General features: G+C 30.2%; 3 protein-coding genes across 5 annotated transcripts; 1 reads left to right on the top strand and 2 right to left on the bottom strand.

Moving 5' to 3' along the window:
- On the top strand, positions 1 to 26,302 carry LOC119668938 (katanin p80 WD40 repeat-containing subunit B1). 2 transcript variants are annotated; one of them, XM_038078625.1, is made up of 11 exons: positions 1 to 439; positions 1,109 to 1,236; positions 1,342 to 1,559; positions 19,953 to 20,303; positions 20,370 to 20,505; positions 20,579 to 21,679; positions 23,276 to 23,317; positions 23,424 to 23,611; positions 24,940 to 25,032; positions 25,096 to 25,170; positions 26,026 to 26,302. In XM_038078625.1, the coding sequence occupies exons 1-11, from the start codon at positions 406 to 408 to the stop codon at positions 26,261 to 26,263; spliced, it is 2,604 nt and encodes an 867-aa protein (XP_037934553.1). In that variant the 5' UTR covers positions 1 to 405; the 3' UTR covers positions 26,264 to 26,302. The 2 variants fall into 2 exon arrangements, with proteins under 2 accessions (XP_037934553.1, XP_037934554.1); XM_038078626.1 differs by lacking the exon at positions 23,276 to 23,317.
- LOC119668940 (peroxisomal multifunctional enzyme type 2-like) lies at positions 11,754 to 13,769 on the bottom strand. The gene is made up of 2 exons (XM_038078629.1): positions 13,023 to 13,769; positions 11,754 to 12,970 (listed from the first exon to the last, which is right to left on the bottom strand). The coding sequence occupies exons 1-2, from the start codon at positions 13,723 to 13,725 to the stop codon at positions 11,886 to 11,888; spliced, it is 1,788 nt and encodes a 595-aa protein (XP_037934557.1). The 5' UTR covers positions 13,726 to 13,769; the 3' UTR covers positions 11,754 to 11,885.
- Positions 14,526 to 17,295, bottom strand: LOC119668939 (peroxisomal multifunctional enzyme type 2-like). Of its 2 annotated transcripts, none has more exons than XM_038078628.1 (3): positions 17,207 to 17,295; positions 15,821 to 16,610; positions 14,526 to 15,764 (listed from the first exon to the last, which is right to left on the bottom strand). In XM_038078628.1, the coding sequence occupies exons 2-3, from the start codon at positions 16,521 to 16,523 to the stop codon at positions 14,677 to 14,679; spliced, it is 1,791 nt and encodes a 596-aa protein (XP_037934556.1). In that variant the 5' UTR covers positions 16,524 to 16,610; positions 17,207 to 17,295; the 3' UTR covers positions 14,526 to 14,676. The 2 variants fall into 2 exon arrangements, with proteins under 2 accessions (XP_037934556.1, XP_037934555.1); XM_038078627.1 differs by having other exon boundaries at positions 15,821 to 16,619.

Below are 26,302 nucleotides of genomic sequence, written 5' to 3' on the forward strand. Positions count from 1 at the left end.
TATTGTCATTTCAGAAAAAGCTGTCCACGGAAAAGAAAGGATTTTTGTTTTTTGTTGTTTTATTTTGTGCAAAACAAAAAAGTGATTCTGTTTTATTTTTATGTTAGCTAAATATTTGTGCACGTTATTTATATGTAAAACGCCTAATTTAAACGCAACGAGAATAGAAGAAGAATTGCCTACGGAAAAGTGAAAAACGGTCGAATGCAACTAAAAATTAAGTTCTTAGCTGAAAGGCAAGGTGAAGAAAAAGTGACGGTGGAGCGACGACGTCGGTGATCGAAATTCAGTTAAATAAATCAAAGCAGTGGATTTAATAATAAAGTTCTTGGTTTCATTTGTGGGCAATACGGTCGAGTCGTTGAATAGAATAAATAAAATAAAAACCGTTTAAAGTGGCAAGTGATGGCATTAGCGCGGAACTTAGCGGCCAAAATATGTGAGTATTGTCGGCGTTAAATATTTAAAAAGGAAATTGTGAAAAGCCGCTTACGCAAAAATTACGAAAGCACGGAAAAATGCTGCCATGAAATACATATACAAATAATATTTAATAAAATTAAACAAATTTAAGTGTTAAAAGTTAAGCAAATTATGCACAAGGTTATGCAAATTCATTTGTTTTGTTGTTGCTCGAGTTAACTTTTCACTTCCCCTTCTTTTAGTCGTACAAAATAATACTTTAGCACGTCTGCTACTGAAAACTAAATGTAGCTAAATGTGACTAAATGTGGCCACTTCCCCTATGCCGCAGCTACGTTTGAATAAGAAAATTTTGAAGTTTTTGCGTAGCCTAATTAGAATTTATTTTAATTAATGAAATTCCTCTGCACACAAAAGCTTACAAAACTCGAAGGCGTTGGTGTTGCACGAAAATATTTCTTTTTTTTCATTTTTCTAGTGTCGTATTTCGAATTGAAAATATTTTTACGGATATCACATATTTGTCTTACTTAAAGCGTTTCTTATTGTTTTTAGTATGAATCATTACTAATATCTGTTATTATATTACTTTACTTATCATTAATTCTATATGAATGCCCTAAAACCAACAACGCTACAAAACACAAAACAAAACATAAAAACGTGAAACGTGAAAACACTGTAGATGAGATAAAAGCCCATAATGCGAATGTGACATGTCTCGGTCTTGGTGAAACCGGACGCGTCTTGGTTACTGGTGGCCAGGATCGCACTATTAATTTATGGGCCATAGGACAGGATGAATGTTTTATGGTAAGCTTATCATTCATTATTTATAAAGTAAATAACAATAATGTATTTTTTAATTTGTTTTATTGTGAAGACAAATTTTGTATATTAAAATTTCGTATATTTCAGTCTCTCACTAGTCACAACCGTCCTATAGATTGCGTGCGGTTTGCTTATAATGATGATTTCGTTTATTCAGCCGATGATATTGGTATCATTCGTCGATGGGACCTGAACGCACAGACCATATGCTCTACGCTTAATGGGCACATGAAAAGTGTACGCACATTGGACTTCAATCCATCAGGAGAATATGTAGTCTCCGGGAGTAATGACACTACTGTCAGGTAATTATGCATATTGTAGATACTGTATTTTGGATATATACAGGATGTTTATTACAACTATAGTAAGTGGAAAAAATGTGGGTGCGACTAGTCAATCAAAGATCTATTCACAAAAGAACCTTCTGTATCAAAAATGCTTAATGTCTCGATAACGGTGCTTCAAATAATCTTAAATTGATGTCTAATACCTCTCTGCATTTTAATGGGATTGAAAAATATGGTAGTTTCAATTAATTTATTTTGAAAAATCTTAAATAATTTCTGTGGAAAATCGTATTGTCAAAATTTCTTTACATATTTTTATGACTCTTTTTCGTATATCAATATATGAATTGTTTAGGCTTGGTTGGTTGATTGCAGTGACAGACTTTTCTTAGTTAAATTCCACGTTAGTGACTTTTTACTTTCGTCTTCACAGATGAAATAGTAGTATCTTCCTAAAAACCTTTTTCTTTTGGACGCCAAAGCCGGGCATTCACAGAGAAAATGTGCTATGGATTCGAGTTTCCACAACTTCTGTAGTGAGTAGTGAGGATTGTGAGGAATGCGCAGTTTCTCTGAGTGAGTTCCTATACACCAATGACCAGAAAGAGCTGGAGTAAGCCTTGCAGTGTTCACATGGTATCTTTTGATGAGTTCTGAGTATCTAATTTTATTATAGGTGGGCCATATTAACTAGGAAGTTATTAAGAATAAATACAATAAATACAATAATTTATATTCAGAGTTATATTGAGAATGGACCCATCTTCTTATACGAATATTTTTCATTTCTTGCACCAATGATTTGTTAAAATATTTGGCGCATCTAACGTAGTATTGCCAATTATTTATTTTTTATTTAGATTGAATTTTATAATTGCATATGGAAGTTCTAATACTCAGAATATGTATTAGTACTTTAGTTTTTGTATCAGATAAAATGGTAAAAGTTTGAAAAATTTTCTATATGAAGGACAATCGGTAGACGTATATCTAGTAATCATAACACTATATTGTCTTTCATATTGTCTAAATTGTCTTGTTTTAAATAATCTCACAAAATTAAATCTATTTTAAGTAAATTTATTGAATTTATTTCTTATTGAAATAACAAATGAATTTCTACACTCGTTCTACACTCGTGAAATATTTACGGATTTGTTTTTAGTTTCATAAAAGAAAAAACATAATCAGAGTATGCTATTTCTTCTTATACTTTCATGAATTTCTTCTTATACTTTTAATTTAACTAGAATAACAGAAAATCGCTTTTCACACTCCATATCCATATCCAAACGGAGGATATGTAATGGAATAAAATATAATTTAGTAGTGTTTTCCTTCATATTGCGATAAAGCAAACATCGGATTCTTCTTATGGTGTATATATTCTTAATCACACCTGCGTTTGTACATTTATACATGAAAATTTAGAATGTAGAAGAATATCTTTTTGAAAAATTGGAATCTTTTAATAATATGCCTGTATTTGTTTTTATATTTCGTGTTTGTAAAGTGTTGCAATTTATTTTATATATAACTACCAAAAATTGCGCAGTTTATTAGCATGTGTATAAACATTAGTAACATAAATTCACGGTGTGTATATCGTTATGTAGGGGTATATTTTAATGTTCAACGTTTTCATGACAAATGTAATAATTAGGTCATGCAAACAATATACAGGCGTGCTCATTTATTCATTAAAATCTGATTAATAACTGATTTACATTAGATAGAAAAATTTGAAGATATCAATTCTTTCTAAATTCTGTACTCACACTTTATCTGCAATGAAAGTCCTTGCAAATAGCAAGTCTCAGAACTCCCACATAAGAATGTCAATTTTATTCCATGGAGCGAGTTTTTTAAAACTTTGCTGTATTCGAAATCCACTTTTATTTGTTAATCTCTTCTAAGACCTCTACAAACACAAAATCGGTTAATGAACTCATATCAGTCGTCTTTCGTACTGTCGTTAGTCAAATAATTAAATGTATGTGAAATCTACAAAGTAGGTTGATTGCAACAACGTGTAATTCGCTTGTGGAAAACATAGCATAACCATCTGTTGCGACATTTATAATTTTGAAAAGATATTCTTGACTTTATTGTGGCACAATTAAAGCAGCATTTTGCTACAGCGAAAATGTACGAATCTTCAACATCAGATTTGCAAAATGTATCAGCTAAAAGGTCAAAATAAGATACATCAAATATTTAGATTTAGCTGCCTCAGTTCAAAATTCTTTTTCTTTTCGTTGCTTTTTCTTTTCATGATAAATACAAAAAATACAAAAAATACATAAAAGAAAATTTGTCAACATTTAATTTGAGTAACAAAGACTCAAATATTTTGACTTGTGTTTTTTATTTGAAAATCGTTTATGGCAAACGCTCCATGAAGTGAAGTGAAGAATACACATATTCGAGATTCGAGATTCGAGGTATTCAACTATTCGAGAAAAAGTAAAGATTCTGCTGTTCAACGTAACGCTCAAGTGATTTCTGACGTATGCAAACCGCCTCATTGTCAATTACATAGTTTCGTGCCGTTGGGCTGCATTTATTAATTCTGCTTTATTTGGCTTTGTAGCTACGTTTCAGCTTTTGTTTCATCTGTAGTGGGTGTTGATTGGATTTATCGAAAGCACTTCCATTGATATTCAAAGCAAAATTACAGAGATTGGTTTTCGCACTTAACGCCAAGATTTTTAGATTAGTCAATTTTATACACTAGAAAACAATGTTTACGTTTATTAAAAATGCTTGAAATTCTTTAACTAAAATATATTTATTTCATATATTTGAATGTATGAAAGTAACATTTACCTTAACATTAAAATCTGAGAATCATTTAGATTGTTTATTGTTTTAATAAACAATACCAGTTTCATTCTACTGGATTATTTTTAACAGTTGTTGCAGTTTTGGAGTAGATAGTTAAATAAACTATCCGTGTGGATGCACAACAAACGCGCTGAAAATGTGTCAAGAATCATAAATACCTATCATTATTATTATTATTATTATTATTGTTAGTTCTTTAACAATGTATATTACCAATTAAATTTACATAAAATTATAGAATAAAGTCGTGCTTCCAATGTGCCTTCTCCTCTGTACCAATTCATTAATCGTTATATCGTTAATATAAACATGGTGTATTAATATATTGTAATCCATTGGTGGCAAGAGAAGTTGGACTTGGATTAACCTATTTATTTAGTTGAATATTACTGATTTGTATTATTGTTGACTGGGTTTACTCAAGTAGATCAATGGCTTGCTATTGTCAGTTGGTCAGTAACGATTCTTTTCATATCGTCGGTCACTGGATTCTCCCACCAATGATGGTAACGCTTCCTACTGCATTTTTCACCAACGGGTACCACACCAAACAATTTTCTATAGTAACCATTCGTACAATATGACGAAACTATGTTTGCATTTAATCATGTTGATGCGTGGTATAGCTTATATAGTGATGATATGCTTATAGTGATGAGAAAGCATGAGCATTCCTCTCATCACTGTTAGATATTGTTTACACTTCTTCATTATGCAGCAAGATAGGAATGATAAAAGATTTGTAAATTGCGATTTTTTTTTGACGTGGGCTTTATTTCTCAATTGTTTATCAAGCTCGAAGTAACGTGATTGTGATTCTTTTTTATTATATCTGCTAAATTAAATATCATTAAGACAGTTAACGTAAAAACATGTTATGGAAACTACCATGTCAGGGGTTAATGTAAGGTCATGTGTGCAGCAAGCGTTAATGTAATGTCACATGTGCACTGTAACATAAGGTTTTCAATTAAATATATATCATTTACTTCTGACTTCACTTTTTTTATATTGTCTTTTACTTATTAACAATTACTGCCTTGTTGTGTGTACTTCAATATAGTTAGAGCGGTTAAAATGAACCGTATCTGATTTTCTAGACTTTTAGAAGTTATTGTTGTCTCTCACAAGGTCGCTCTTTTTGCTGGGTTTCTGAACATAACAATATTGAAGGAAATGAACTAGCAGATGAGATGGCCAGAAGAGGTTCTGAACTGCATACAAGAGAGACCGATCTTTCAATACAAACACCGATATGTGAACTGTTTCGGATAATAGAGGAAATTATCAATATGGTGACCAACAATTTATAGGCTAACCGCAAATACTGTGGGGTCGCTAAGCCTTTTCGACTTCAGCAAATCTGCAGTTCGTGTACTTACTGGAGTATTTATGTCCCGTTAATACTCCATATGCCATTGTGCCTATGCTCCAATGGTGGCAAATTCCAACAAGTGGACTATGCAGGAATTGCGAAGATGAAGAGGAAATAGAATCTATTAAGGGCTTCATATTTACTATCAAGCGAAGTTGATTCTGAGTTACATTCAATCAAGTTTTCTTAGTGCATAAATATTACTTTTATTTTAATGATTCATACAGCAATCCTGAATGAATAGGATACTATGAAATAGTGACCATCGAATTTTGTAGTCTTGTAATATTATAAGTTATTATTGTTTACTTTATTTATTGATGGATAAGTATTACCTTTTACTTTGTTAACACATGAATTCATTTATAAATTAGATGTTTTTAAATGCGTTTTGGTATTTTATAATATTTTAAATGTTTATAACGCAATAGATACATACAGTGTCTAACTTAATTACTGGCACAGCAATGTTGTACTTTAACAATATTTACTCCGTTAATACAGTGACTTTTAATTAACAAAAATTTTAAATTATAGATAGAATGTATAATTTCTAATTAAATTAATTAACAACTTCTAATAGCAGTCGCCTTAGCGTCAAATAAATCAATTTTTGTGTGATTTCTTGCCCAATATTTTGCCACTTTTCTAGCAGTACCACCGTTACTATAGCTCTACCTTTGTTGTAATAGCGCGCTTCTTTTAATGTCTTCTAATTCTTCTCACAAATATTCAATGGTGATTGAGATCTGCTGATTGGGGCGGATGCGGCAATGTGTGATTTACATGATGTACGATGTGTGATATGCGCATATTACAAGCCCTATCCTTCGGGTCATTGTCATGTAGGAAGCTGAATGTGACTGGTAAACTCAAGTTTTCGGCACTTTCCTAAGAGTGTCTTGATAATATTTTTTGTCCATAATGCTGTTAAGGAGTATAATAAAAATTTGTCGCAACCTGCAGCGGACATGCAGGTCCATACACGCAATCCTGCACCACCATATATCACACATATATCAAGGATTTTTTTTATCCATTCGGTGTTTGATCTTTTTTAATTGTTCGGCTAACATCAGATCGAAAGATATTCAAATACTAATTATTTTGAAAATATTACATTGTTGCAAAAGTTGATTGGTTTGCTTAACAGATCTTTTGCATAGGTTCAATGCTTCTGTTGGTTGACCTTATAAGTTAACGGTGATCACCTATCAACATGACAGCCCAATTAGCTTCATGCAAGGATTTTCTGACTATTATGGGATGAATACCATTGCCAAATTTTTGCTTTACCTGAGCTGTGATCTGGGTTGAGGATATTTTTGGGTTGATCTTCAAATTTTTTATTATTTTGCTGCATTCACTGTCACTTTAAGCTGTAGGCGGCACTATGAGCATTGCAATTTGTAATGATGTGACCCCTTTGAAACGCTGCACAATGCTCGGATTGGTATAGCGGTTTCTAACCCTAATTTCCCTAATTTCGGAATAAAATTAACATTGGTATAAATATATATAGAGAATTATTTTCCGCTGAGATTAAGTCGTGTATTTTTGTTTATTGTTTATTTTGTTCCAAATAGTTTAAGTTTATAATATTAAATGCACGATGACGTTTTTACAAACTGGACCACCTCTCCATTTATAATGTAGAGATAACAACTCTTTTCTAAGAAAAAGTTGCCTGGAAAATAATAATGATATTAAATGATTTTCATTAGAACCCCTACCATAAGTGTGTCAATAATTTTGTTCTGCAAAATTTACAACTATTTTTGGTTTTTTAATTTTAAGAAATTTAATATAATAGATAATATAATTAAATACAAGCATTCTATCAATATGATTAAATTATTTGTTAATTAAAAATCGCTAATAATTATGTACGTCACTGTATATATAATAAATTATTGTGAAATCAATTACTTGAGAGCAACTTTTTATAGATCTTTATGATTCCGCGTTTAGTTAACCTTCAATTATTAGTTAGAAATATTGATATATTGAAAATTCGCATTTAACGAATATCTAAAATTTGTTTTCTTAATTACACAAATGAGAGGAGGGTGAATTAACTTGTCTGAGCTTATTTGGTAGCAAAGTTACAAGCGAAAAAAGTCAAACATAAAAATGCAGTAATAATTTTCCAAACGACCTTTATCTCTCGGCTAATGAGTAAGCCAAGCTTAAATAAAGCAAATTCCAATAATTTTTAGCGATTATCAAAATTCATTTTATATGAATGAATTTCAATTTTCAGATTGTTTATCTTGTTTTTTGTTTCTGTTTTTTTTGGAGTCTTGAATGGTGCTTTGGAACCCACGCATTCTCAGTCGTTCTCGTAGATATTCGCTAAACCAGTCTGAAATGGAGAACTTGTACATCTGTTTGCAGCTGACTGACTGGTGTCTTGTTCACAGATTTCTTGTTGTTCACTTGGTTTCAAATACAAAATCTACCTCTGCCAGCCTGCCTGCCTGCCTGCCTGCTTATCTATACACCACCAAGCCACATGCCATAAACTGCGAACTTTGCATAAAAGTCGTTCCACTCGGCAAGGTTGTGCTGATATTTTATATTTTATGCTGTTTTGAATTTTCTAAATGCGTTAAAATTTTTAATTTCTCTGCTATCCAAAAATTTCAATTTCTCATTATTGTTTCTTTAAGGCTTTGATAATTTTATTTTAAATTTTATTATTTTTGTTTAACTATTTTTGTTTTCTTTAAGACGTCGCTTTACAACAACAAATTGCCGAAAAATTAACAATTGTTAAATTTAGCTTTTACTTTTCATACCTTATAATACGAGTACGTCTTATTAGTTTATGAAATATGTTGAGTTTAATAATATATATATATATATGTGTAATATATGCAATATAAAAATATAATATATAAAAACAAGAAACAGTAATATTGTATTTAATAATGTGATTAATATCTTTAATTAAAGTTAATTACTTAGTAATTCCATTCTCTTTATCTAAGCGAAAAAAGTTTAATTTGATAAGAACTTATCTATATAAATAATTGTTTTAACTTCATATAGAGTTTTTTTTTAAATGCGTAACAGATATATTCGTGTATCTGTTGTGTTAGCCTCTAAGCCATAATTACAAAGTAAATAATTAAAAGCAGAAAATTTTAATTAAAAAACTAAAAAAAGTAATTTATAATATTAATTGCTCATTTTTAATAGAATGTATCAATTTGATATTAATATATCTGACTTATGGCCAGCTAGGTTCACATAATATAACCTGATCGAATATATGTATATTGATTGTTGGAGAATATTATAAATATTCTACAGAAGATTTAAGATTATTTTTTTGTATTCATCTTAACTGTTTGTACCGATGTTGTTGGGTATCATACGGGTTCTAATAGAATTTGTTCTTTTTTCTGTATTTGCGTCTTTGTTGAGTTATAATCCTGTAGGATGTGGACTAATCCAAGGCTAGCATAAATTTAAAAATGAATTTTGGATTACTTTAAACTAGTCCATGTAAGTAATTTAATTGCGTTCCCGCTGATTGCTAACTATAACAGTTATTGGACAACCATTTTTCTTCAGAAATATTCCTTTTATATGAAGAACATATGTATATGTAAATATTTTTAAAGAAAATTGCAATTAAAATATATTTAAGTCGAGAAATTTTATATATAATGACATATTATTTTACCATTGCGTAACTTCATTTTAGCATTCAATTTATTTGAAAAAATTTCAAAAAAATAGAACAAAATTATTATATTCTGTCTTTTTCTGATAATGTATTTTTTGAGTTAAAGTTCTAAAGAGAGAAAGCGGATTTCAGCAGCTTCAGCTATTGTTTAGTATACAATTGCTGTTGTTCAGTGGCTTTTCTTGATGAAATAGAATATATCTGTTTGCTTTCCTTTCATTTTGCTTTATTCTGGAGTTGGCTATGGAAAAACCAATACTACCTTTTGTGAGCAAGATTATGGTAATTTCGTTATCTATGGTGTTTCGCTAGTTTTTGGTGGCATGATTCTTGATTTAAACTTTTAATCGAATCAAATTGTCCAATCGTCCTATTTTTTATATCTGTTTTGACAGTTATTTACACTGTCATGGCTCGTATATTACACGAGCAATACAGCTCGTATAGGAAGTTAGAAATAAACTCTGAGGTATTTATATTCAGGTCATCTGTTAGCAATCACATCAATCGGTAATCTCAACTGCACGTCGAATTTGACCCTGTGCAAATTTTGTCTTTTTTAAGAAATACGTCTTAAAAAAGTGAAGAAATGAAATGAAAGAAATTTTGTAGCTTACGTTGATGTGAATAAAAAATTTATAAAAAATTGATTGAACTTGCACAATAATACGGTATTGGGAAAGGGAAGGAATTTAAGATAATAGTGAGGAAAATGATAGGCGGGAATGTTTAAACTAACCAGAAGAAGGAATCTTGCCACCCAATCTTTGATTACAGATACAGATAACGACATGAGAAGTACAGTTGAACTTCGTCGGCTTAGGTATCTTCGTTATAACATATATAATTTTGATTTAATTAAAAAAATTTGTTTATAATAAATATTTCTTTATCTTAGAAAAAAAAGTTCGTAAAATTTTAATAAATATTTGTATTTAATTCTAAAAATATAATCCTAAATGTACTGACCTTCCTTTGAAACAATGTCACTAAAGTCAAAAATGTTAAATGTTGAAAGGCTTGAAACGTAGTATTCGTAGTGGACTTTGTTCATACAAAATCGTACATAAAATAGTATCTCAAAGTCGGTTTTGCTGACATTAATTCAGCTAATATTTTTTTTGAGTTCAAACTCTCTGACATGATCATACCACAATTAGTTTCCGTTACTCATGTCATTATTGCGTTCATTGTTAGTTTGTTTTTTATTGCTGTTTAGGCTTCATTATCAGGTCAACAAAAACTTGTTAGCAATGAGTTGTGGCCAGTGTCAGTAAACCTAGAAGAGCAGCAAAAGTGCTATTCTAAGTTAAATTTGTTGAACTTCTGTATTCTTTTTAGTAACATTTCTTATTTGAACGATAAAATTATCACATTTTAGAAGAAGATAAAGCCAAAAAATAATAAGCCTTTGTCTTGTCGCTATAACTTAGACAATTGTATGATTTTTTTTTGTTTATAAAACCAGTTTTAGTATTGTAGTCCTAAAAATCGACTTCTGCTAATGATAGGCTCCGGAAAGAATCCAAATGAAATTTTAACAAATATCGGAAAATTGAAATACAATATAATTAAAAGTAGCTCTAAGATTTTTTTTCTTTAATATAACGAACTATTAAAACATGTTATATTATAGATTTGATAAGATGAATTATAAAGCATAATTACGTATAGAATTTTAAGCAATAGCAATACTCAGTCCAATAAACGTCATGTTTATAGTTTAATACGTCTCGCGATATAACGCTGTATGTCAATATTTCTTTGTTATCCTGATGACGGGTTTTAAAGTTGCATGTTTCTATCGGCAATCAGTATATGAAATTTTTATATTCATTACACAAATTATGGTTCACAATAACTACAAGACGCGCATCAGATGTTATTAATTCAATATTGTCTAGTCCTTGATATTTTAACATTGGGTTAAATTTTAATTAATTATAAGTTTTTTGAAAACTAAATAATTTAGTTGGATCTTATATGCTCTTCATGTTGTATTTATTTAAATTGAGTAATTATCTTTAGTTTTGCTCGATCAGCATTGTTATTTCAGGATATGGTACCTCAGCACTATTGATATGTACCATACCAAAATTAAAACCGCTTTAATATATATTTAATGTATAATAATTGGGTCTTCAGAATATATTGTTTTAATTGAAAGTTTTAGTTCTATTTTATGGTGATCAGGACATCTTAATAAAAGCAGGTTCAATATATTAAAATAATCGAATTACTAAAAAGTATTAATTTATTCTTTGAAACATATATTAGAGTGACATGAATTTTATATGCTAATATAAAAAATATTATATATTATATTATATATATAAATGATAGAGTCATTATGTTCGCGATTTACCACTTTCTCTCAATAGTTTCTAACAAGAATAATGTCTATATAAAACTGTATCTTCATTTACATTTTCGCTTCAATATTCTTTAAATCGACGTATGCACCGGTAATAACGTTGGCTCCAGTTTCAAGAACAGAAGTATGGAAATGAATTCTTCTTCCTTCCTTCCACATATCAACTTTAAGTGTTTGACCGGGAATGACTGGTGCAGAAAATCTAACCTTTACAGCTTTAAAGAAAGTTGGATTGTTGTTAGCATATTTCGCTAAAACTGCACGTACAGAAAAACCTAAAGTGCTCAACCCATGCAAGATAGGCTGTTTGAATCCGTTATCTGCAGCAAATTTTGGATCTATATGCAATGGGTTTAGATCTCCTGAAAGACGATAAACAGCAGCTTGATCATCTGAAATTTTATATTGCATTGAAGAATCAGGTAACCGATTAGGTGGATTAGCAGTCATAGTTACACCTGTCCCTGCATGTCTTTTACCACCAAAATTGCCAGCACCAAGAATAAACGATGACATTTGGTTTTTAACCAATAAACGCGAATTTTCATCAAACGTCTCGAAATCAAGTACTACAACAGCGCCAGAAGACTTATCCATGACATCGATTATTTTACATGTAGTGGTTAAAGTTCCAGATGTGGGTAAATTGTCACAAATTTCTAAATATTGCTCACCGTGTAAACGCATTTTATAGTGAGTTTTACTTATCATCGATAATTTTTCCGCTATATTTAATTTCGTAACAGCAATAAGACATGGCGAAATAAAAAATGTTGGAATAGGTGCAAATTCGTAATGATTTTCATACAGAAACTTTAAATCGTTGCTGTTCTTCACACTAGCGCCTATGCCCAAAGCATATAATATTAAATCCTTAGCACCAAACTTGAAAGTATCCTCCTGAACATCAATATTATTATTTTGTAATTTTTCCAAGACATTAACCAATTTACCAGTAGATTGCGTATGATTTAAATGTTTTGCTTCAGACATATCAACGACTTTAGCCCATTCCATTTTTACATGTTCTGGAGTTATATTTTGTTGTTCTATTGAAGATCGTAAAATTGTACCTTTTCCAGTCACCATATGCCATTTAGTAGCCCAACCGGCTGCACTTTGTATGTAGGATCCTAAAATTTTTTCTTGTTATAATGCGTGGAATAATTATTTTGTTTGACTTACCATTTTCAGTATAAGTTTCGTGACACATAAAAACGACTACCGGTGCAATCAATTGTGGTTTTAATTCCTTAAAAAGTAAATCAGGCAAAATACCTTCAGTCATCCGGCTCGCTGCTGTTGGTATTATAACGTTGCATAAAATATTATATTTTTGTCCCTCTATAGCTACTGTGTTGGCTAAGCCTACAAGGCCCATTTTGGCAGCTGCGTAATTTGTTTGGCCAAAATTACCAAAAATACCAGACGTTGAGGATGTCATAATTATGCGTCCGTAGTTCTGTTTCCTCATATATGGAAAAGCAGCTTGAGTACATTTAAAACTTCCTTTTAAGTGAACATCTTGTACTAGTTTCCAATCTTCTTCAGTCATTTTGACAATGCTGCGATCGCGTAATATACCTGCATTATTTATTAAAATGTCCACACGACCAAAATTATTAATTGCAGTCTCAATGATTTTTGAGCCGTCAATTACAGAGTTGTAATCTGGTACGCTCACGCCACCTAATGCTTTAATTTCAGCGACTACGATGTCTGCTGATCGCTGTGAAGAGCCTTCTCCTTTTACACCCCCACCTAAGTCATTGACGACAACTTTAGCACCGCGCGATGCAAGTAATAAAGCATATTCCCGACCCAGTCCTGCTCCTGCACCGGTAATAACTGCGACACGACCGTCAAAACGCAATTCACCGCCTGACATTTTAAAACTACTAACGTGTGTACTCGTTCTCTTAAAAGTGCAATCTAGAATAAATATAAAAATTTTTAAAGATACTGTGTGTTTGCAAAGTCCATAGTTTTTTGCGATGCTATCATTAGTATTCGTTTTAACAAAAACAAATGTACTTGTTGATAAAAGCTTATCTTAGCTTGTTAGTATAATTAAAAGTATTTAATTCCAGCAGTGGCGTGTCAGAAAATAGTTTAAAATAGTCAATTGAAATTCTGTTTGCAATTAAAATAAGTGACTATGGACATGTTTACACCTGGGTTTTAAACCTGTTCTGAACTAAGCCCGTTATTAATCGAAACCTGCTAGTTTTTAGTGCACTTAAACAGAGTTACGCATTAAACGATTGTGGCTTTACAAATTTTACCCTGGGGTGCTACTAGGAAGCTAGATAAACAGGTTTTTAAGCAGTTCAAAGAATCGAAATTTATGTGGTTCACAGGTCTGGTTTCTCTTATTATTTTGTTCTCTTTTTTGATGCTGTTAGTTGGCATTTTAAATTTAATTTAATTTGAGTTGAGTTGAGAACTGATACTATGCGAAGAGAAACGAAGCGAATAAGCTTAATTCCTTATTGATATGAACTCAATTTAGTTGGGCGTTTCTTAATTTATGTAGATTTTAAACTACTTCAATTGTAGTTAAAAGTTTGGCATACATTTTTTATATGTATATCGTAAGAATAACAATAAATTAAATATAAAATTCTAATTGATTAAATTCTTTTTTTTTCGTACATTTTTATAAATCAAAGAAAGACAATTTGGTTTATTATTTTATTCTGAATACTTTAAAAATCATAATCAATAATAATTATTGAAACATACAAAAGTTTTCTTTAAGATATCACCCATATTACCCCAATATTATTTAACAATATATCATGTTATATACTTTAAAAAGCAATTTTTAAAGTTTTATTTATAATTTTGCACTGGTATCCTTTAAGTCAACGTAAGCTCCGGTTATGACTTCCTTTCCTGTTTCAACTATTGAAGTGCGGAAATGTACTCTTTTGCCTTCTTTCCACATATCAACCTTTAATGTTTGACCAGGTAGAACGGGTGCAGCAAAACGTACTTTAACAGCTTTAAAGAGCGCTGAGTTATTATCAGTGAATTTCGCTAAAACAGCGCGTACGGAAAAGCCCAGTGAGCACAGTCCATGTAAAATGGGTGTCTTAAAACCAGCAATTGCGGCAAAACTTGGATCAATGTGTAACGGGTTTAAATCTCCTGACAGACGATATAAAGCAGCTTGGTCTTCAGTTGTTTTGTATTGAATTGAGGCATCTGGTGCACGACTTGGAGTGTTGGCAATTGGTACCACACCATTAATTGGATTTTTTTTACCACCAAATTTGCCAGCACCAACAACAAAAATTGAACTTTGATTCTTCACTATCAAACGACCACTTTCGTCATAAGATTCAGCATTTGTTACTACAACTGCACCAGAACCCTTATCCATAACATCAAATACTTTGCCCGTGGTTGTTAGTGTACCATTGGTAGGTATATCATCACAGATTTCTAAATATTGTTCTCCATGTAAAATATTGGTAAGATCAGCACTTCCTGATGGCAATGCAGTAGAGATCAAATTTGATGTCATGCTCAACATTAAACCGGGCAAAACAAAAAATGAGGGAATGGCTGAGAAGTCAGTATCATTTTCATATAGGAATTTTAAGTCGTTGCTATCCTTCACTGTGGCGCCAATACCCAAAGCATAAAGTATCAAATCCTTAGCACCGAATTTAAATGTGTCTTCAGCGTCTGAAATTTTACCTTCCTTCAGTTTCTCTAACAATTCAACTAATGTACCGGATGCTGCTGCTATGGATTCCAGATGTTGTGCTTCGGACATATCAACGACCTTTGTCCATTTGCTTTGTACGTATTCTGGAGTAATCACTTTTTGATCAATTGATGTACGAAGCACAGCACCTTTTCCACGTACTGTTTGTACTTTAGTTGCAAAACCAGCAGCGCTCTCAATATATGAACCTAAGAAATAAAAACACACTTAGAATTAGCTTTCCATGAATGTTTTAATACTTTACCATTTTCTTCGCAATTTTCATGGCACAAATATGCAACGACGGGTGCAATCAACTGTGGTTTTAATTCGTTGAACAATATGTCCGGCAGAATGCCTTCAGTCATACGACTTGCTGCTGTTGGAATAATAACATTGCAGAAAATGTTATTCTTAGCACCTTCTATGGCCACTGTATTGGCTAAACCAACTAAACCCATTTTTGCGGCTGAATAATTTGCCTGACCGAAATTGCCATAAATGCCAGAATTTGATGAGGTCATAATAATTCTGCCATAATTCTGTTTCTTCATATATGGAAAGGCCGCCTGAGTGCATTTAAAACTACCTTTCAAGTGTACATCGTGCACAAAATCCCAGTCTTGGTCTGAAGTTTTTATAATGCTGCGATCGCGTAAGATACCAGCGTTGTTAACTAAAATATCTACGCGACCAAAGTTCTTTATTGCGGTCTCAATGACCTTTGCACCATCAACAACCGAATTATAATCAGCTACTGCAGTACCTCCAAGTGCTTTAATCTCATTTACAACGACGTCAGCAGCGCGTTGGGAAGCGCCTTCACCATGAAAAGTACCTCCAAGATCGTTTACCACAACTTTGGCGCCTCGTGAACCAAAGAGTAAAGCATATTCACGACCAAGACCAGCACCGGCACCAGTGACTACGGCGACACGTCCATCGTAACGTAAATTTGATTCGGCCATTCCTGATATACACTTGCCTAGAGCAACCGATAGTCAAAGCAGATTTTTGCAAACTGAATTATAGCTCAAGTTAGACGACGAAATAAACTGAAAGTACTTAAAATGATATAATTTTAAACGCTAATCTAATCAGAAAGAAAGCTTACTAAATATATTTATGTATGTGTGTTGAGAGTTTAGTGTATGTGTTTCTGGTGTGAATTGCATTGAATGATTTTTAAATATTCTTTCTGATATCTACGCTCAGAATAGCTTGAAGTGGTATGCCAAGGGTTAAAGGTAAAATAATAAAAATGGAACATACGTACGTATGTGGTACCTGAGTTCCCAACTTAACTATGCAAATGTGTGTTTTGTGTTTAACAATCAAAACTTCATGATTTATATATTCTTTGATTGCATGTAAATTTGATTTTTTTACATTCTATTTATATAGATTTGTACGAATTCATCATTGTAGTTACTGTTGTTACTACAGTAATGAAATAGCATTAGTTATTAATCTCTTTGGCAAAAAATAGAGTACATTGGAATTTTGCTCTTTTCACTGAAATGAACTTTGCTCCGTTCAACGTTTGCTTGTTGTTTTGCATTTTTTTTTTCTCATAAACAAAATATTGAATTTTTCCATTAAAAAAAAACAACGCCCTGATATATTAATGATTATCGTTTTGTTTATTTACCTGTAATGAGTTAAAGCTAGTTAATGACACTATTAAATTTTTTTATATTAACTATTTACTAGTTTTTATAAAATGAAAATATTCCGAACCGACTAGCGAATGTCAATTCTTTATTTATGGCTATTGTGCTCGCCGTTTTTTTTCCTGACACTGTTTGACAGCAGCTACTATTTTTATTATTCCATTTCTCCAATTCGTGTATTTCATACTTTATGTAAAACAGGGTTGCTCAATTAAAATAGGTGTGAAATTATCGAAAAAACTAGTAACATTTTGTGTTTGTTCGTAAAAAACTTAATAGGAGTATTCAGGCAACTGATTAGTTGCTTATTTGATTCAAAAAATTCATATAAAAAAAATTTAGCATTTCGATGTTAATCAGTTGCTTGAACGGACCAAAATGCGTACTCTGATTAGTTTGTTGTGTGCAAATGCCTTGGCAGCACTCGTATCAACAGCAACAGCAAAACATATGTTAACAGTGAAATACTCAAATATTCGTAAATTTTAATATCATTTGAATTTATCATAACATATAACTAAAATTGCAAACGTGTCATATATCAAGAAGTAGAATAAATTACAAATTATAGTTTTATTGAATTTTATTTTTTAACTTATGTTATTATTTTTGCATTTTCTTTTTCAGACACCCTATGCTCATAGCGCCAACACTTGGTACTGACATCACTATTAATCAAATTTTCACTAATCTGAGAATCTCCGAAATAGTAGTAGTTCTCTGCTTAGTTTCTTTTTTGTATGCAAATTTTTGTTGTAATCAACTACTAAGCAACTAATCAGTTGCCTGAATACCCCTAATATAAAACTTGAACAATTGCAATTATTAAATGAATTTTTCTTTTGCAGCTGTGTACTACTTTTGTTGAGTTTTTTTTATGGTAACTAGTAGGTGTTAACTAGTAGCAAATATTCGCTAAATGCTAGAACTATTTTCGCTTATTTTCACATCGTATAATTTGTCTATTTTTGAAATAACCGGATTACGCCAAATCAAATCTTGATTTTCCAAAAATCGTGACGTATGAGATTATTTCTGCTATGATTGCTTTACATATACATTTAGAAAACCTAAATATTACTATAAAATAGCGAATGAATCATTTTAAATTCGGTTACTAGTGTAGTCCTTAGGCAACCTTGAGGCTATATGTTCAGTGAGAGTTACATAAATTCTCAATTATTTATTTGCAAACAATTCTTGATTTTGTGGAAAAATTCTAGTTCGTTTTTGGCGATAAAAAATTCATTGCACTGCAGCTACTGATTGAGTTACTGATAATATTACGAACATAATAACGCAGGGCTAAGAGACCGTGAATATCATTGCGCTATTTGTTTACAAAATTTATTATGGTCCTTGGTAAAATGAAAAAATTAATTTTAAAATAAATATAATAATATAAGCAAAAATAATAAACACTTGAGTAATAGCCAAGTTGACAAATGTATTATCCCTTTGTTATAAAAACTATTCAAAGGGGGAAATAGTGGGTGCATCCAATGTATGAAGAAAGATTAATTACTGGGCTAGGCTATTAAACATTAAACGGCTATTAAACATTATATGTTAATTCAAAATGATATAATTAATATAGAATTTATTAAATATTTAGATTTTTTTAATTAAATTTTATTTATAAATTTATATTTGCGTAAGAAACGAAAATAGAAATATAGTATATAAAACAGAAAGATGGTTTCTTTAAAAAACTTGCTTATATTTTTTACCACATTCAATGCTTTTTATTTTTATTTTGATTTATTTATAAAATATATTTATTTATATAATATATATTTCGGTAAAATGTGTATATCATTCAAATTTATTCTTACGCGTTGCTCGTATGACGTTAACGTAAAATATGAAATGTCAAACTTGTAGAAAATTTGACTATTTTCAACTGCAGCTACAACAGGACCGACACCTACAGTTGCAAATTCTGTTCGTAACATATATTTTTAGAGCACTTAACCGAAAACATAGAAATGCTTTCGACTTAATAGCTTTACCATTCCGTTTAGCAGTCACTCAGTCCAAAAGACAACAAGAAACCAATTCAAAAGTGTTTGCATAGTGCAAACCAAAAACATAGAAATATATGTCTATTTCTATATAACAAACATTTCAATTTCTATGTTTTAAACACATTTTCGAAATTTTTTTTAATAAATTACCGCTGTAGTTTCTTCGTTCATCGCAGAGGTGAAAAAAATATATATAAAATCATTTCTAACGTGGCTTCATATGGTACTGTAATTTGAAGTAGTTCGAAGGTTTGCTTATTTGTGTCAAGTAGTGTCAACTAATATTTCTGCGGTCCACTAACCTATTCAGTGATTTGAATTGGCCAGCTATCTTATCTGATCTGGAAAGCGCTGATCTACTTGAAAGGAAACAGAATATCATCTAGAAACGTAGTTCTGAAAAAAATAAAAAAATAATGGATTGAGAATAATGTGAATTATTTTATATTCGTATTACAATTTAAAAAATATTACTTACAAGTTTTTTGAGGTTGTTAATACAATAGGAAATAAATTAGTCATATCGTATTTATTATTACTCGAAAATAACGAGATACTTCTTTCACAAAAGAGAAATATTTAAATATATAACATATATATAAGAATTTCACTGACTATAATTAAAAACTAACACATAAGATTCTAGAAATTTACAAGATATAAAAGTAAAATGAATTTTTTTGCAATATAATTTCAGACTTTGGGATGTGAGAAATCAAAATAAATGCATTAAGATATATAGAGGCCATATTGCGTATGTTAACTCAGTAAAATTCTCTCCAGATGGGTTGTGGATAGCGTCCGCTGGGACGGAAGGATCTGTTATTATATGGGATATTCGCAAAAGTAAACAAATCAAAGATTTTACGGAGCAACCACCAGCTGCTGGTATAACTTGTATACAATTCCATCCATCAGAGTTCCTTTTAGCAGTGGGTCGTGTTGATGGTACAGTTAACATTTACGATTTAGAAAATAACGAACGCATATTAAGTACAAACGCCTCAAGTCAATTTTATGGTAATCCAGTAAAATGTATTACATTTAGGTAAGATATTTTTCATACGATTAAATAATTTATACGATTATAATTACATTGTTTTATTTTGTGAAGTGAAAATGGCGAGTGTCTTTTTGTTGGCACAGCTGCCGGAATATCTGTGATTGGTTGGGAACCTGATCGAGAATTTGACTATATTAAATCTACTTGGACTGAGATTGGAGATATTAAAGTAGTTAAGCGTAAATTGGTAAGTTTTTGAAAACATGCTAAATTGATTTGCGAAATTTTGATAATATTAATATATAATATGTTACTTTCAGATATGTGGTACCTACGAAAGCGATACAGTTTCTATTAATGCTTTAAGTATTGATAGAGTATTTCCATTCTATAATCCCTCCAATATACCGAGTACATTTAACTCTAATTCCAGTGTGCGCAGAAGCTTTTCTCGTGGTAATCAGAAACTACGCTTATCGATAGGTGGTCCAAAACCGTCCCGAGTATTGGAAGAAAATGAGGATAATAAAAGTCCTAGTCTTGATGAACAATCGTCCCCAAATTTAAGTCTTGAGTTGGTTGACGATACAAATTTAGTTATAACAATGCCTCCTCCAATACCTTCATCTTCAACGCATCCCTTAAATGGTTATGGCAACGGCAATGGCAATGGCAATGGCACTTTGAGTGTCAAAACAAATTTAAATAACGCTTATAATATAGTTACAAATTTTGCACCTTCGAAAAGTGTTCCTATGCCATACAATTTTCCTTCTATACCATCCAGCACTGATTATAACATGATTGGAAGCAATGGTTATAATAGCTTACATTTCGATGGTCCTAGCTCATTGAAAGTGCCTGGAGAACATGGAATGTATCCAGTTGATCGGATATTTGAAACGTTTGGGAATGGTGTAGAATATAATTTAAATGATAGTAATACACCTATTATTTCTAATTACGATCATAATGAAATGGCTGAAGATTTTCCCGTTAATCAAAACGTGCATCAGCAGCAGAATGTAGTCAGTTCAACAAATGTATCATCGCAACAAACATCAAAAACTACTAAAACTAAACAGATCTCACATATACAAAAACGAAATACACAAAATGCCATTTCTGGATCAAAATCTGCTACATCATCATTTCATAATCGGAATAAATTTTCTCAAGTGTCTTCAGTAAGTACTACAGATTTACATAAATTGGACGACAATTTATTAATTAAAAAGTCGGCATCCTCACATATGGTTGCCAAGGGCAGACGCAACACTGATGCACAATCGCAAATAAATAAAGAAAATGCACGAAATAAAAATATAACTGTTCAAATTTTAACAAAACCACCAACTAGATCACGAACATCTTTCGATTTACGTTCACCAGAATCTGCAGCGGCACACAAGCAATCACATGTAAGTTCACTTCCAAAATATCTGGAGCATGGCCTTATGTTTACATTGTGCACGTACATAAATTTCCCGTATATTTGTATTGAATGCGTTAAACTATTTTTATATGTATTTAATTTTTAACTTAGATTTTTGTCACCGAAAGAGCCTTATTTCATATTTCATTAACAAAAAAGTACGTTAGATGAATTTAAAATATGTTTTAATAATTGTTGCCACTATTAATTTCGTTATTTTTCCACATTTTTCCCATAATATATAATTGTTAATATTTAGCTTTTATTATTTAAATACAAAAAGTGACGAAAATTTAACAAATTTTCTTAAAGGTTTTAATTTTTATTTAATGGCAACATTATATGTTACACTATTTTATATTTTTATATACATGTGTCTCTTAATTTTTTTTTATATAATTTATATTTTTTATATATTATATAGTTTTTTGATATTAATTTAATTTTTTATGTTCTGTAGTAAGAAATTTATTTTGAATAGAAAAATAGAAAAATCTGTCTACGGCTATGCCTAAAGCCATTTAGAGTATCTATTTAGAAATACCTATCATTAGTGGTATTTAGAAATAAATCTTAAAGTAAAGTCTTCGTTATAATCGTTTTTATATGTTTAAGAAAATAAGCTGGTTAATAATAAGGTGACCATCGAATACTAATAAACACGTAAATTGCTTGGAAACTATTTATATACGAAAAATTGAAAAAAAATTGAAAATAAATCCTTTCTCAATATAAGTTTTATAATATTTTAGATTAAGGAACTACATCCTGAATTTATTTTATACAATAACAAAATACCACATATATATTATATTTTATATTTTCATAGTTATTATTGGTGTATATAATAATATTCCGTTTTATTTTTGGGTATATGAAATTTGAAAAAAAATTATATTATATTTAAAAATATATTATTATTATATATTATTATATATTAAATATATTAGTATAATTATTGATATTAATGCAACTAATTTTCTAGGAATAAGCCCTTAATTAAATAATTATGTTAATAGTAATATTCGTAAATAAGTAAAGTTTCTTTTTTTTTTTGTTAAGAAAGAAATGATTATTTAATATATTGCAGAAATATATTACATTTTATATAGAAAATGTTTTCAGACATATAAATCTAATACTTCAAATAGTTATACTTCAAATAGTTTTCATTACATCATGTAGAAAAAGTATTTAAATTAACCTTAATAACGTAACTTAAATGCTTAATAGTTTTAATCTGATTAACATAACTATCAATTAATGTACTGCAATATTTGAATTTATATGTATAAAAAGACATTCCAGTAATATCATGTTGAAGTAATTTACATGTATTATTAGCACAACGCATACATTTTTAAGTTAAATATCATTAATTCCTCAATTAGTTTATTTACTTAGCAAATTATAATTAGAAAGCTTGCACTGCTATTAGTAATTCCGAATTAAGAGTTAGAAACACGCAGTTTTATCGAATTTTTCTCCGCACTCTATTATTTACGAATTCAAGCTTAAAGTTTTAACACAATGACTAACAAGCAATTGAATATAAAAGTTAAAAAATATTCTTTGCTTTCAGAGAATTTCCAGTTATACATCGGATACCAACAACACAACAAATGTTTGTATTATAGTTTCTAAATGTTGTTGAAATGAATATTTTTTGTTTGACACAGTCTATCTATGTAAAAATTTTGTCAAAAAATATTTTATAATGTTTTTTCCAGATTCCTGTAAGTTATCGTCCAGATCCTTCGCTTTTAACTCAGTCTGGAGTTAATCAGAAAAGTTTAAATAATCGTAATGGAATTGATGATAGCTCCGAAATACATATGTTATCAACCTCACATGAACAGGTTTATCAAGAATTAAGTAATCGGCATGCGACCTTACAATTAATAAGAAACTCGACCAGGTGAGTCTAATCATATTATAATGAAATAATTTATACTAACTTCATACAATATATTTTTATACTTTTCAAAAAGCGATAACAATATATTAATTTGTTAAAATGTTAAAATGTTTGTAGTGTGTTGAACCTTATATTATGTAAATAAGTATAGTCTTATTAAACTCGACAGAGTAAATTAATCTATCCTTGTTTTGTGTCTTGGAGGTCTTCGCTTTCGTCATTTCGTCATTCAGTATAAGCCGCTTGTGAAGAAGAGGAACTATATTTTTGTGTTTATTCGTATAAAGAAATACCGAAAATATAAATATTTGTAAATATTAAAAATGAATTAATTTAAATAAAAGAAAATAAAATGAATAATAGAAGAGAAATGGTTAGCATTTTTAACATATGCATTTAAATTAATTTATTTATTTATATATTTAAATTTATTAGTGAATGACTGGAATTTTGCAACATATTTCCAGTGAACATTTACAATAGAATGATTTTTGAATTTGGCTACACTAAAACTATAGATATAAACATTTTTGCGAAAATATGTGTTGTTTCACATGTTTTCTTTCATAAGTTGCGAATATTTTTTTGCTACTCTGAAAGAAAAAATTACGGCTATAGTGGTTCTGGTCTGGTCAGATAATGACTGATCTGATTAGAAATAAAAATGAATCGTTCAGATTCCTTTGTAGTTATAATACAAATAATCTATTCTAAACCTTTAAAATAAAAAAAAAGAAGATAACTTTTTCCGTCTAAATAGATCTAACCTAAGATTAATTACTGATTTCTTAACTGAACATTTTCTTGTTAACTATCAAATTTTAAAGATTAATCACTGATTTCTTATCTGGACATTCTCTTGGTAACTCCCAAATTTTAAAGACACAAATAGATATAGAGTGAAAAGTCGACCTATCTTATCTGTTCATGTCCTGCGAAGACCGGAAATGAGACAACAGACAATATTATTAGGTTTGTCAACAGGTGTAGATTCCACTTTTTTACTCATGTTAGTTTCAGTAGAGTCACCCTTTAAAAAAATAATTTTTCTAGCGTATTCTCGCCACATCTAGTTATGTCCTAACTCATGTATTTGTGATTGTAATTTCTTTTATGTTTTTGTCATTAGAGCTCCACATATTTCTACAATTACGAAGTTTATACTTTTTCAGCAGTGTGTTCTGTAGTAGTATTTTTTTTTAATTAATTATAAAAATTTATTATGAAATTCTTTACATCTATAAATATTGTTATTATATTATAATATATTCTAATATTATATATTATTATATTCTAATTTTTGATTTGTTTATTTGTTTTACTACCAGATCTCATGATGTGATTGGGGCACTTCGACAAGCAATCCAAATGAATGGACGGACTGTGTTTGTAGATCTTTTAGGAGCAATACTTGAAAAAACGTAAGTTTGTGATCCTAATGTCCATTATGATTTGATAATAATAAATATTTTTTAATACCATAGGTCATCATGGAATTTGGATTTATGTTTATTAATTTTACCAGAAATTTTTGAACTTTTGAAAAGTCAACATAAATTGTAAGTTACTAAATAAGAACATTAACATTCGATTAATTATAATAGAAAAAGTTTTTCGAACATCTAAAGCGCGTATTACACATCAGATTTAGTTGTACAATTTATCTGCTGAAATGCTCAATCTAATGTATAATAGCAATATTTGAAGTGTTAACAAAAAGTTGGATGGAAATCAAAATATTTTGATTTTTCGTCAAAATTGCTTTTGTTTTTTCGTATACAATCGTATTTTTGTCGACTTACTTGCAAAATTTCGAAGCGAAAACAAACTCACTTAACCATGGTTCGTATTTGCTCACTCATGAGCAGCTTAGGGTCATGAGCAAGAGCCAATTTTTACGTGAGCCCAAAATTGGCGTATGAGCGTGAGCCAAAAATTGAGTCATATTGATGAGCTGTTCACCATCGGGAGCCTTCAATTAGCTCATATTGAGTTGCTGCTCATGACGTTTCACGAGCCGAGAGCTCACAAGCTCAACTGTTCAATAAAACGCGATGTATTAGTTTATTTGATTTATTTATTTTTATACACATTACTTGCTATGTGAAAATATATAATTTGAAAATAACTTGGCTTATTATTATTTATATTAAAACAAAATAATGAAACAATAATATATTGTTTTTCGCATTGTAAACAAATTGTTTTATTCCATTCAAAAATGAGCCGAAAAGAGTTGCTCATGGGTACGCAAATAGGAACTCTGCTCTTAACTATATCCATAAAACTTTGTTTTTGTATATTTTATATAAATTTTTGGTTTTTTTTCATATTAAAAAACTAAATATAATCAAAATTAAAATTCTATACTTTTATATTTTAATAATATATTGATGGTTTTTGTTTTCTTTTAGTCATTATACTAGAGCTTGTGATACTTTAAGAGTGATACTTTCCAATTTCTTGCCAATAATACAGGATAATATTGATCCATGGGCAGCAAATAATTTGGGTGTAGATGTCTCTCGGGAAGAGCGTCAGCGAAAGTGCATTGAATGTCAGCATTGGCTGCTGCAAATTCGCAATTTACCTGAAACCTCACATTTCGGAACATCTCTTACACAGCTACAAAGTTTGATTGTAAACATTTAAAAACCATTATTAATATATAAGTTAAATTTAAGTTTTCCA

This window comes from Teleopsis dalmanni, chromosome 1 (genome assembly GCF_002237135.1).
Source record: "Teleopsis dalmanni isolate 2A chromosome 1, ASM223713v2, whole genome shotgun sequence".
NCBI classification, from domain to species: domain Eukaryota; kingdom Metazoa; phylum Arthropoda; class Insecta; order Diptera; family Diopsidae; genus Teleopsis; species Teleopsis dalmanni.

Excerpts from the sequence above, each read along its gene's own strand:
- LOC119668940 (XM_038078629.1), bottom strand. The coding sequence starts at position 13,725 with ATGTCAGGCGGTGAATTGCGTTTTGACGGTCGTGTCGCAGTTATTACC. Across the intron at positions 12,971-13,022 it reads CGAAACTTATACTGAAAATG|GATCCTACATACAAAGTGCA; the intron begins GTAAGTCAAACA and ends AAAAAATTTTAG.
- LOC119668938 (XM_038078625.1), top strand. The coding sequence starts at position 406 with ATGGCATTAGCGCGGAACTTAGCGGCCAAAATAT. Across the intron at positions 20,304-20,369 it reads GTAAAATGTATTACATTTAG|TGAAAATGGCGAGTGTCTTT; the intron begins GTAAGATATTTT and ends TATTTTGTGAAG. Across the intron at positions 23,612-24,939 it reads TTAATAAGAAACTCGACCAG|ATCTCATGATGTGATTGGGG; the intron begins GTGAGTCTAATC and ends TTTTACTACCAG.
- LOC119668939 (XM_038078628.1), bottom strand. The coding sequence starts at position 16,523 with ATGGCCGAATCAAATTTACGTTACGATGGACGTGTCGCCGTAGTCACT. Across the intron at positions 15,765-15,820 it reads TGAAAATTGCGAAGAAAATG|GTTCATATATTGAGAGCGCT; the intron begins GTAAAGTATTAA and ends TTTATTTCTTAG.